This window comes from Strongylocentrotus purpuratus, unplaced genomic scaffold (assembly GCF_000002235.5).
Source record: "Strongylocentrotus purpuratus isolate Spur 01 unplaced genomic scaffold, Spur_5.0 spur5_scaffold_19, whole genome shotgun sequence".
Taxonomy (NCBI): Eukaryota; Metazoa; Echinodermata; class Echinoidea; order Camarodonta; family Strongylocentrotidae; genus Strongylocentrotus; species Strongylocentrotus purpuratus.
Window position 1 is genome coordinate 23,471,826 of NW_022145604.1, and position 12,544 is coordinate 23,484,369.

General features: G+C 37.4%; 1 protein-coding gene across 1 annotated transcript; it reads right to left on the reverse strand.

The window, feature by feature from the left end:
* Positions 1 to 248: 248 nt before the first annotated feature.
* On the reverse strand, positions 249 to 3,637 carry LOC115926128. The gene is made up of 2 exons (XM_030990642.1): positions 2,980 to 3,637; positions 249 to 1,434 (listed from the first exon to the last, which is right to left on the reverse strand). The coding sequence occupies exons 1-2, from the start codon at positions 3,287 to 3,289 to the stop codon at positions 968 to 970; spliced, it is 777 nt and encodes a 258-aa protein (XP_030846502.1). The 5' UTR covers positions 3,290 to 3,637; the 3' UTR covers positions 249 to 967.
* Between the last annotated feature and the right edge of the window lie 8,907 nt (positions 3,638 to 12,544).

The following is a 12,544-nucleotide window of genomic DNA, read 5'->3' on the forward strand; positions in this document are numbered from 1 at the left end:
GGGGTCTCGAGTCACGCGATCAGCGGAAGGGTAGTAACTCCCTCCGATCACCCCAGATACCTGGGGTTTACGTGACCCACCGACAGGATAGTATCTCCTGCAGTATCCCCAATGTTATCCCGGTGCTACTATACCAGCGCATATATAAGAAGTGGTGGTAATCGGAACCAACCATGGAATAATCACGAGTAAAAGGAATCCTCCACCCACATTTTTTTTTTTTTTTTTTTTTTTTGGGGGGGGGGGTTGGGCGTGGTTTGCCATGGTTGCTTCCTAATACCATCTATGGACCCATGCTGTTTCACTAAATATTAATATGACATGTATCATACTTCATGTATTTCTCATGGATTCAATCCGTTACATATCGTAATCTTATATTATTATTCTTGCCGCTAGCCAGACAGTGATAGAGGCGAAAACCCGACAATATTGCCATTGTGGCTTAATTTAACGAGCAAAATAATTATATTTCCTTTGTCGGGGAAAATTCCCCTATGGCCCACTTTGTAGTTCTGAAGCTACTGTGCGACCGAGTGACTCTGACTCCACCCTCTGCTAGCTTAACAATTGTGTATGATGTATACTAGTACATCAAAATCAATCATTAATTTAAATATGGTTCTAATTTATCAGCAATTAAATAAATTTCAAATTTAATGTGAATCCCAAAAATGAAGGCGTATATATCTGAATATGTAACTCACGTTACAACACGCTATTCCTCAACTTCTTGTGTTATAATAATTCCATTATCACATCGAACCCAGTCTGTCCGAAATTCCACAAGGCTCATTAATAGCCGAATTAGTGTTATTGTCCCGTTTCCGTGAATATAAATATTCTATTCATATATACCCAAGCCCGAGTCTATTCCTTCTTGGAAATTATCGATGAAAGCGTCGGATCCTCTGTCGGACAGGTGTACCCCATCTCTTAAAAATAAACTGTAATTGGATGGATCCAACTAATGAGCAATAACTGACGCATTCGGCAGCCGGGCTATTAATCTCCTCGCGTACTTGTTGAGCGATTTCCTGACCCCATCCATGGCGTCTTGTAATGTTCGATAACCACGACTGCTAGGATAGAATAGACGTGGGATGATGGTCGACCAGGCGATGTGCGTACGAGGCATGGCTGTCCGTAAAATTTGAAGAGCCATATCGATCGCGATTCTGCATTGGCAGGCATCATTCAGGCCCAAGTTATTTGTTCCTAAATGCACGATTACTAGCGCAGGTGCTCGTTGGTTGTATCTCAACCTATTCTCCACCAGGCGCGGAAGGTCTTGTAACGTCGCTCCTCCCTGACCGTGCCATTGGACCGTCCCTCTTGCTCTTCCCAAATCTTGGTGGTTGAGCATGTTCGCCCTCTGCTTGGCACGTCTGACCAAGCTGTCGCCTACGATCCAGATCCTGTCGCCGGTTGTCTCTGAAACAGGATGGAAAAACTCCCCAAAGTAATGTGTTCTATATTCATATTCATATCATCATACACGTGGGCTACTTATTCTCCCACTTATAATTTACTATGAAAATATGTGATAGTAGGTTTCCATTAAAAGGAAAAAGGAAGGAATAATCGTTCCTCTGTGTTACATGTAAAACCTAGCAGCGATGGGGGTTACGACAATATTAATGATTGGGGGAGCCTAATCAGGATAGTAACTCCTGGTTGATCCTCCAGTCCCATTCTGGTTATTAACATGAGCACTTCACATAATTGATCTGCACATTGTATACTTTGTGTCGTGTTCAACTTTTTATTGTATTATAACGAATTAGGTTAAATAATTGTATAAAATTATTACTGCTTTCCCGTTTGCCCGTTAGTAATTTAAATCCAATTTGTCATAGTAATCTCTATGCTTTGAAGTTTAACCGTTGGACTCCAGTGCAGTGGATTTTCCCATGCCCTTTGTTACCACAAATGGTACATGCGTGTGTAAAGCGGCATGCCTATCTAGAGCATTGCCCTGACCGGTAATTAAATTCATAGCATTCTCCGCCACGAAAGTTTTGTGCCCGAAATGGCGCCCTTCCCTTATTCATATTGGGTGTGAACTTTATTGTGCTCGACCCCCGGGGTGTGGCCCATTCCCGCTTGGTTGCCCACGATCCCTATTGGGTTTGGGGGCGGTCTTGTATCCGCATGTTTCGCGGAGATCCCCCACCTATTACGTGAAGGAGCCACAATTCCCCATCTATTGATGACCACAGCCCGCCTTTTCTGTGCATGCGATGTCGAAATTCGATATCGTAGTCTCTCCAACCATACCCATAATACCGAGAGGCAGCAGATCGAATTAATTGCCCATATTTCAGAAGCTCATGTGAGCGAATTAAATTGGCTTCTAAATAAATACTGATATATACAAAAATGCATCGGTCCACCATTCAATGGACACGATTTTATTTTTATTAAAGGTAGCGAATTTCAGCACTAACCTTCCCCCTTCGTGAGATATTGCTAAATTAGGGGCTTGTTCGTCTACTGCCTCTAACATTAATTATATTGCTATATTTTGTGTCTCAAGAAGTGTATTGAAATCTACATATTGCCCTCTCCATATTTTTTCCTTCATATTGTGGTGTACTTTAGTCCCCAGTCTATCAGTGACCGAAAACAAGGGCGACTGATCTGTGTTATATATGTGTGCACCACTGTGCTCCCCCCTTGTATCCCTGGCAATAGCGCCTGACTGAGTCGATTGCCCGACACTGCTTGCCCGTGTGGGAGGATGGGCTTCATTATCCCTCAAATTATGACTAGCTCTAGGCCTAGTGTCACTCTCGTTGTGTGTAATTTGTAATTGAAAGCCAGCGTATAGGCTACCGGTGTTTGGTACAATCGAGGGGAAGGAAACCACCAAGTTGCTTTCCCTCTCGCTTCCAAGATTGTTAAATCTATGTCTTGTTGTTTCACTAAATTGTGATATTTCTGGTAAATGTGATTGCATAGCTACGTCTACCTCACCTTGCATTGGCTGTGCATGTGAAGGCGGCTGGCTTGATGACTGGTTCGCTCCAGTTGTCTCGTTTCCACTGTATTGTGGTCCGTCAGTCTCCGGAGCCGGGTTTATGCTGGTAGTGGCTGAGCGTCCACTGTTGGGGTTACCGCTCGAGTGCCTCGCCCGTTTTGGCCGCCCCGCCCGCCGGGGAGTTGAGGTGCCGAGTACGTCTTGAGTGGTGTCGTTGCTAGACTGCCTTAATCTTGTAGACTGTCTAGGCCTAGCAATCTTTGGTTGGCGGGCCACCCGGCTCTGGCTTGATTTCCGCTTTCCCATCTTTCGATATACTGGGATTTCCTCTCGTTAATTAGACTTATCTGTATACTCAATTGTAGAGCCTTCTCGAAAAAGGACTTCTCCGAGCGGAGATAAAGTCGAAAGTGAGAAAATCTTGCACACGGCGTTCCCACGCTTACTGCGCGCATAACTCCACCGTTGTAGATTCACTGGCTGTGCGCATTTTCGGTTTCTTTACAGAGGTAAATTTCACATGTCGCTGTCTCACAAAGGCACCGCTTAAACAGCTGTAAAAGGCGCGCGCTATTTCTGGCCTATGCCAGCAATTGTTTTGTCTATCCTTGACTCTCCCAGAATGACTCTGATCATTTATTATGATCACGTTATTCTTTGTTTCTTCCTTCTATTCTTATGTTATTCTTTGTTTTTTTCCTTCTATCACCTTTTCTTATGTTATTCTTTGTTTTTATCATTCTATCATTTGCTCTTTCTGTCTTTCCTTATGTTATTCTTTGTTTCTTCCTTCTATACTTATGTTATTCTTTGTTTTTTCCTTCTATCACCTTTTCTTATGTAATTCTTTGTTTACAAAGCATTCTGTCAATTTCTCTTTCTGTCTTTCCTTATGTTATTCTTTGTTTCTTCCTTCTATTATCTTCTCTTATGTTATTCTTTGTTTTTATAATTCTATCACTTTCTCTTATGTTATTCATTGTTTTAATCATTCTGTTACTTTCTCTTTCTATCTTTCCTTATGTTATTCTTTGATTCTTCCTTCTTTCACCTTCTCTTATGTTATTCTTTGTTTTAATCATTCTATCACTTTCTCTTTCTGTTCTTCCTAATGTCATTCTTTGTTCCTTCCTTTTTTCACATTCTCTTTCTGTCTTTCCTTATGTTATTCTTTGTTTCTTCCGTCTATTTTTATGTTATTCTTTGTTTTTTCCTTCTATTACCTTCTCTTTTGTTATTCTTTGTTTCTTCCTTCTATTCTTATGTTATGCTTTGTTTTTCCTTCTATCACCTTTTATGTAATTCTTTGTTTTAAGCATTCTATCACTCTCTCTTTCTGTCTTTCTGTCTTTCCTTATGTTATTCTTCGATTCTTCCTTCTTTCACCTTCTCTTATGTTATTCTTTGTTTTAATCATTCTATCGACTTTATCTTTCTATCTTTCCTTATGTTATTCTTTGTTTCTTCCTTCTATCACCTTCTCATTCTTTGTCTTATTATTGCGATCTATGCTCAAAACAGCAGTCGACAGTCGGCCGTAAACAATTCCAGAAAGCGCGCGCCGAAGTTCCTGGGCCATACTGCGCAGTGTGATGCGCAGTGGTTTGGCTCGCAATGAGCTAGAATCAGCGTTGATGAAAAATCGCTTGAACGCAAACCGCAGTGACCTTGCTTTTTGTAACGGCGTTTTGAATTGTGATTCATGTTTGTGATTCTAGCTTCGAAAATTCGATTGAACGCACCCTAATGCACATTCAAAGCACTACATAATAATAATAATAATGATCATACATGTAGGGTATACACAGGACCCATCATTACTTTTTTTCTAAGTGGTCCTTTCACTTCTTGAGCAATGAAGATGAAGAAGAACACAACATAAGAATGATGAAAGTCTGTTTATAGGATGTATCATGTATTATGGTTTATATGCATCTATTATTTTCACTTTTTAATTGAAGTACCTACATTGTTTTCTCTTATGTAGGATGATGCTTCTCTACAGTGGATGATGAAGGCATGCTCATTACAAACCCAAATTAGGAACAAAGAACAGATAATGACAGAATCATATCTAGAGATGCGGGCCTACTACACTTCATACGAGCAAGTATGCTAATATACAATGTAGGTACCCCCAATAAACTATTGTAGAACACATATCATGCAGAAATTTATAGATCTGACAAAGATATTTTTCATTGTCCGTTACTTGTAAAAGAATACTTGGCTGAATATCACAATTTTAATTTAGATTTAAAATAAAATGTTGATATAGATGAAATATAAGTCTACATTACGTATGTTTCAATATTATTATTTCCAGTACATTCTCTGGTCCAAGTTGTTTGGTCATTTTATGTCCAATACTAAACCGAGTATTATTCAATTATGAGCACAAGTTCACAATACAAGTACATTGTACACGTATTACTTATTTCATACCTTGTCTGATCCAAGCTCCAGCAGGCCTATCGTCGGGATCATCAGAAAGCCAGTCAAGAGAACAAAACTTGCAGAAAATATTTTTCGAAAGATGGAGAAAGAGAGAGAAAGGGAATTTTAAGGTCACGATGAGAGTGGTTGGGGAAAATCCATCCACTGTGCCACATGATTTGTTTGTCTAAAATAAGGAAACTTAATACATCAGCATATTTAAAATGGATAATCATAGCCAGAGTATGTGTTGAAAAGTGGATGGTTATTATCATTTTTTGGTCAATAAAGAGATTTTTAGAAAAATCTAATGCTGGAATATTAATAAGTAGAGGTGAAATGATGTTTAAGTTAGTTGGCGTAAATATTAATAAATTAATGATACATGCCATTAAAACTCAAACAACACAACAACGAGTGAAACCGTAAGGTCCACTTCTCAGATGCATCCTGGGTACACCAGCTGTTATACTGGTGATCGATAATACAAGTTTGAGCGCGTATTTCACTTAACGGTGATCGCATCAGAATAATCCACGTTGATCCACGCTGAATCACTTGCGTTGCTAGCGCGCAGCGTGATGAATAAATTACCCATAATTCCGTACATTAGATTATTTGACCTCTCTAATTACGCTGATACGCGTATTGTTTTTTACCATGTAGTGAACATCATTCATGTACACTTTTTTCGGGGAGCATCCTACAGCGAAGCTTGGGGGGGGGGGGCCTGATTTTTGTTTCTTTCATGATATCCCCCAACCCCCCACCCCCAACCCCCCACCCCCCAAAAAAAAAAGAAAATCAAAAAAAAAATCGAATGAATGTCCGTGCGTGCGAGGTCATATGGGCAAATACCTGCATATAAACATCCATTATTGCGCTATGGGATGCACGGGGACCTTCAATTTTTTTCTTAATATTTGGAGTCTCATTTGGCCATTTAAAATATTGTGACGTCATCATAATGCCCTTGGAACTCAAAATATGAATTTGCATATTATGACGTCAGCAGTTTTATAAAAAAATGTATTGTACATGTTTCTCGGTATATATATTGATCGATTTTCTTCGATATCTTGATACGTTGTAGCTAAGACAATTGTCTACAAAGATCAATTACCATAATTTTTCATTTTGATGACGTCATCATAGTGAAAATTTCAATTAGATTTTTTATTTTGGTTTGAATGTATTTTCTTCTGCATTCATGGAAGTAAACAGTTTTTCGATAAGAATAATAATATAAAGTACAATAAGTATTTTCTGACATTTTCAAAAAAGAAAATTATAAACTGTCATGAATACTAAATTTTCTTCAAACTTTATAAAACATTAACAAATTTTTTGCTGCTGTTGTGCTTGGAATTCGGTGTGTTAGTTATTGGAATATTGAGAGGTACATAAAATAAAGAGATGCTGAGACTCTCTTTCAAGTGTAATATGCAAGAGTATAATTTATTATAACTCTAAAAACGATGAGTCACATAGTCCAGATTCAAAAGTATATTTACAAGATGTAGAGCTGCCAAAGTATAGTTGCTAGCTTAATGATAGTCTGAACTCTTCTCCTCTATCATCAGGGGTACACACACATTATATTCCCAAGTTCTAACACATGCAATTAAACAAAGGGGGCTTTGATTGTTGGGACAAAGACGGGAAGTCTTTTGTTTTGGAGGTTTGGGGGCTCTTATAAGATGTATACAATTTTGGTTTATTTGGGGTTTATTTGGCTGGAATAAGTTATTTAACAAATGAACTGGAAGGAGGTCTGGTATATCGCATGGTGGGTCTTATCTGTATTGGGGCATACTGAGTGACATTATATACTATTGCTGAGGGGGTGTAGACTTGTACTACCATTAAATACCATCCCCTTTCTTTGGAAAATGAGGCTCCTCTCCCTCTTTTCAAAAACAGTAGAGGAAGAAAAAGGGGGACATCGTAAATTATACACGTACATATTAACTAATTAATGAAAGGTGAAAACTGATAAACTAAATATGTGATCATTGTTCCATCTTCTCTTACTCTCCCTCTCTTTAAAACACATCAATTTACAACATCGGAACCTATTCATATTATGGCTATCATCACAATGGTAAAAAAGCTACAAAACTAATAATCCTAAACGATTAAACAAGCATAACAAATAGCAAGACTAATTTGTGATTCAATACTGAACACATCCTTACAATGCTAGTGCAGACTTATGCACAATAAGCAACCGTAACACTATACATTGTGCAGACTTATGCACATAAAACCAACAGCCAAATTATAAATTGTGCAGACTTATGCACATAAACATAAACAAGAACAAAATGTAACCAAGTTAAATAACCATTTTAAAGTTATCAAATTCAAAACGTTTTCAAAATGTAAACGCGTGTCAATTATCAAATGACTATCAATCCTGAAATAAATATTCGAGTCTAATCAAACAATAAAGTGTCTTCACAGTATGCATATGCACAAATATGTCGGTGCAAATCTAACATCTATAACAACATGATTATAAATGAGAAAGCAAACGGGTGCGCTCAAGGCGTTGAAAGTACTTCTGTGTTTCAATAGACCATAATGTACTTCATATGAAGCATCAACACAGAATTCAAGTAACTAACATACCTAACCCATTATGGAGTTCTTTCCATAATCATAAAACAACTTCAAACTTGTTGAATATCATAAAACATGTGTGCATTCAATCCTTGTAAAGTCATCAAACTGATGAATTATGATGCATTATATAACTTCATTCTTGAACAAGCTAATGCGTTCAACTTGTGTAAAATTCAACAAGAATGTATCATTCAATTATTATTGTCATACTAATTTTAACTACAAAGTGCCTGTAGACTTATACAGGAAAACTTTGATACACATCTATCATGATGCACAATATTTCAAATTGTCGAGCTATCAATGCTTCTAGACTTCTACAAGCATACAAAACAAAATTATTATGGGGCATACACAATTGATATAGAGGTAACTGTCTACAATATAAAGACTTATAAAATCTTCCTGGGGTGCCGGTAATCGGTATTCTTCTGTCTGTCAGTATGTCATTAATTAAGCTTTCTGTGTCTTTATACACATTGACATTCCACCAAAAACGCACTTGCTTGGTGGGTTTATTACCAGTTTCAAATGAGGTCAATATTTGTAGATGTCAATCCTTGAAACGGCCTCTATGAAGGGTCATGTTCTGGTCATTGGGGGCAGTCATAAGTAGGTCAAAGTCTATATGTATTAAGAGTCTGGGGACAGCTATCCCATTGTTGTCCGTCAGCTAGTGCATGCAAATAGTCTGAATCATGGATCGGGTGTGATAGTTGGGAACACATAATCTGCTCAACATCAATCTCAGGGGGTTTATCATCGTTTTCATTGATGAAGTTCATTGATGGTTTCCCAGTGTTTTGTCTCCCTTGCTCTGTGTTTTTCCCTAGAGCCTCTTAGAGCTTCTGTATGGGCATGATGTGGTTCCTATCACCAGACATTCTGTAGAACTTTGCGGGAATTATGAATATGCCATGTATGTCCTATCTGTGAAATTAAAACGATAGCAGTGTCCTAATTCAAATTATGCAAGGAAACCCATTAACTTGCTAGACTTCACTGTCAAACACTATTGAGTGACTGACTAGCCTTTTTTCTTCTTTGGTAGTTATATACAAAAAATGAGATGTAAACGGTACATGGGCATTTGTCTACATCAATAATCCTATTCTTGTAATGGCCAAAATTAAAATGGTTGAATCTTTGCGGTATAGTGGTCTGAAAATCGAACTATCACTTACTGGCTTTAAAGCTCATAAGTTTGATTCGACAACTAATAGTCGTTATTTTCCCACTTAAAGACATTTTTAAGCCCTTCTCCCCCCTTTTTTTTAAGGGAAGTTCTAAACTAGTTTTATCTTTTAAATGCCGTTCGAATTTAACCTTTTCATTTGTTTGGCCTCCAAATGGGACATAGTACATTTAATAGCAGGACAAAAAGATTTTTTATTTATCGATTTAATGAAACATTTTTTTATACAGGATAATAACATGATCAAATAATCGTTTTGTATCATAATCGTTACTAAGGACATACACACAAAAAGCAAAACAATTAATCAATGCAAATAGAACTAGAAATGCAATCGTTTCAGAACAATGACGCCATGTTTTTACGTGTCAAACGAAAGAGCATATTTCGGACTAGTTACGCAGAGTATGAAATAGCATTTAATGTCATGCTTTACCGATTTAAAAAAATCCAGCTTCTTGATGCTTTGCACTTGGCCACTTAGAATGTGCCTGTAAAATTTCAAGAAAAATAAAGATCGTTCTGGGGTCCAGAAGCGTGAACCCGATTTGCCCCATAGACATTGCGTGTAATGCATGGGCGGAGAAGATACAGGATCTGAATTATGGCCGGCGTTAAATTGTCTTTTTCTTTCTCTCTTTATGTCTCTTTACGGGCCGTATTTGGTATTATTAGAAAGAGAGTTTCATGGTTGTTATTGTAAACTACTCTCTTCTTTTCTCTGATAATCCTATCGAAACACGTGATGTAAAATAGATTTATAGGACAAAATGGCGTCTTAAATGGCCCCCTTGACCAATTTCAAAAATCCGGCCTCAAGGTGCCCTGCGTACTGCAACTCAGAATGTCAATGCAAAATTTCAAGAAAAAAAAGGACATTTAGGGGGCGAAAAGCAGTCTGAAAAAATGACGTCATGGCCGATACGTGTTATAATTGGGCGGAAACTCGGCGGAATTCGTATAGTGACCCTTGTTCAAATGTGATTTACTCAAAATTTTCTTTGTGAACATATACCATACTTGGTATCATTCGAAAGGGCACTTCATTGCGGTCAGTTTGACACCATTGTCATCTGCGCGCAATGTACTGCGCGCATTAAAGGCGCTATTTCGTAATGCATAGCAAATTCATCATTTTTGGCGATAACGTTGCGTTGACGTTATTAAAATCTACTAAACTTGGCAGACAGTTGTCATGTATATGGATACATGTGTCTGCCAAGTTTCAATGACGTAGGTATAACGGTCGTCATTTAAGAGTAAGTTGAAGCTATTTCGCAATTTTCTTTAAAAAAGGCATATTAGGAGGGCATTTTCGCAAAGTCGGTCAGTGTTAGGGTATATAATTTTGTATATGGCTGGAAAGGGCATATCTTCAAGTATCTAAATCCAAAAAAAGGGTACGGAGATAATGGAGATACGGCCACAGAAAGAAAGCCAATTCCCAGAACTTTAGAGGGAGCTATTTATGTTTTGCAAAGCCATTGGAGCGTGAAATTTGGCATGGCTATGTCCAGTTAAAAGATCAGGATACTGTACGATCTAAATACAAAACTGAATTTATATGTGAAAGTTATGGCAGTTTTAGATTTTAAGGGGTCCATTTTTCAAGAATTTGAGAGATTTTTGACGGAGTCGGTTTCAGATTTGAATTTTGAGTACGAAGATGGCATTTTGAAGGTCAGGTTATACGTCGCAGATAAAAAAAACATCTCTTAGACCATCTAGAGGAATTTGTTAGAAGTTTGTAGGCTCTAGGATAGTGGAGATAGGAAGGAAGAAAGAAAGGCCTTAAAAAGGACCAGAAACGGACAAAATGGCGCCTGGACGGTTATGCATGAGTGATTTCGAAAATCGAAGAATGTAGTGACCTTGATGAGATGTTAGAGACTATGCCTATGAAATTTGAAAGGAAAAAAACATGAGAAAAGCACCTAACTAGGAATAACAAACACTACGTGCAAAACGAATGCGAATTCCTGACGATAAGGATAAGGAAAACCAGGAGGAGAATATTAATGGGGCAGAATGTGAACGAAAACAAGGCAATGACGAAGGTCGTCATTGCAAAAATGTACAATGCACTTATCTGTTATACAGTAATGAAGTCCAAGCCCCGTACTCGGGATGAACCAGAAGAAGAAGAAATAGATAATGATGATGAAGCAGAAGAAGAGAAGGAAGAATAAATTTGTATACATTTTTTTTGTGTCAAGTCATGGATGAACCATTTTGTTGTAAATCAGGGAAATGATTTCACACCTTTAATTCATTACAACTGACATAATCGCAGAGACTTTTGGAAAAGCAAACTAAGGTTATGTTCATATCTTTGTCCATCACTTACTGAAATATGCGCACATTAAAAAATCCAAACATGATTCATTTAGGATATATAGGGTCTGAAAAATAAAAATCTAAAATTTTAAATGACAACATCCTCCATAGCGAGTGCGTATTTGTTTATAGTTTTAACTCCAACACTAATAATAATAATAATCGCTTCATTCTTTTAATTAAATGTAATGTTAATTGTAATTGTATTTAATGTGTTAAGTGGGAGCACGCTACAAGAGTCAAATCTCGCACCCCGGGGCAACGTGTCTGACACGGCCGGTTGTAGCAACTACTCCGAAGATCAAGATACTAATCTTGAACTAAGGAGAAACGAACGAACGAACGAACTCCAACACTGCCAGTCAGATACAATATTGACATTCACAATCCCCCAAAACATTATTATTGTTATCATTCGGCACAGAAAAGAATTGAGTAACAGTGAAAACAAAAAAATAAGAATAAGATTTGAAGTGAGTCACATGGGTGCCGAGAAAAGAAAAATATTTACAAAAAACTTAAATAATAGCAACGAAAAAGGAACACACTTATAACTCTTCGTCATGTCATCATTAGAGAGCATCCCAAGAATAAACAAATAGCCGAAATTGGAATAAGTTGGAGGAACAAGCATCCATTTCTCTCTTTTAATTTGTTGATAATTTCCACATATCGGCTTTTAGCCGCAACCAAATTATCTTACATTGTTTGTTCATTACTACAAGTATTTGTATTCATATGTTTACATATAAACCTCATTGTTAATTCAATTAAATGATAACCCATCATTCAATAAGTTTAACAAAAAATATTTGAAAGATATTTCTTATCAGTTTGAAAACGTGCAAAAAATGTCTTTTATTAAATAAAAAGTCCATCCATTTTATACGACACCTATAACCAAATAACGAAAAATTGTGGCGTGCGCCTGTAATCCAGCTTAAAGTGAAAATTACAAACTGATT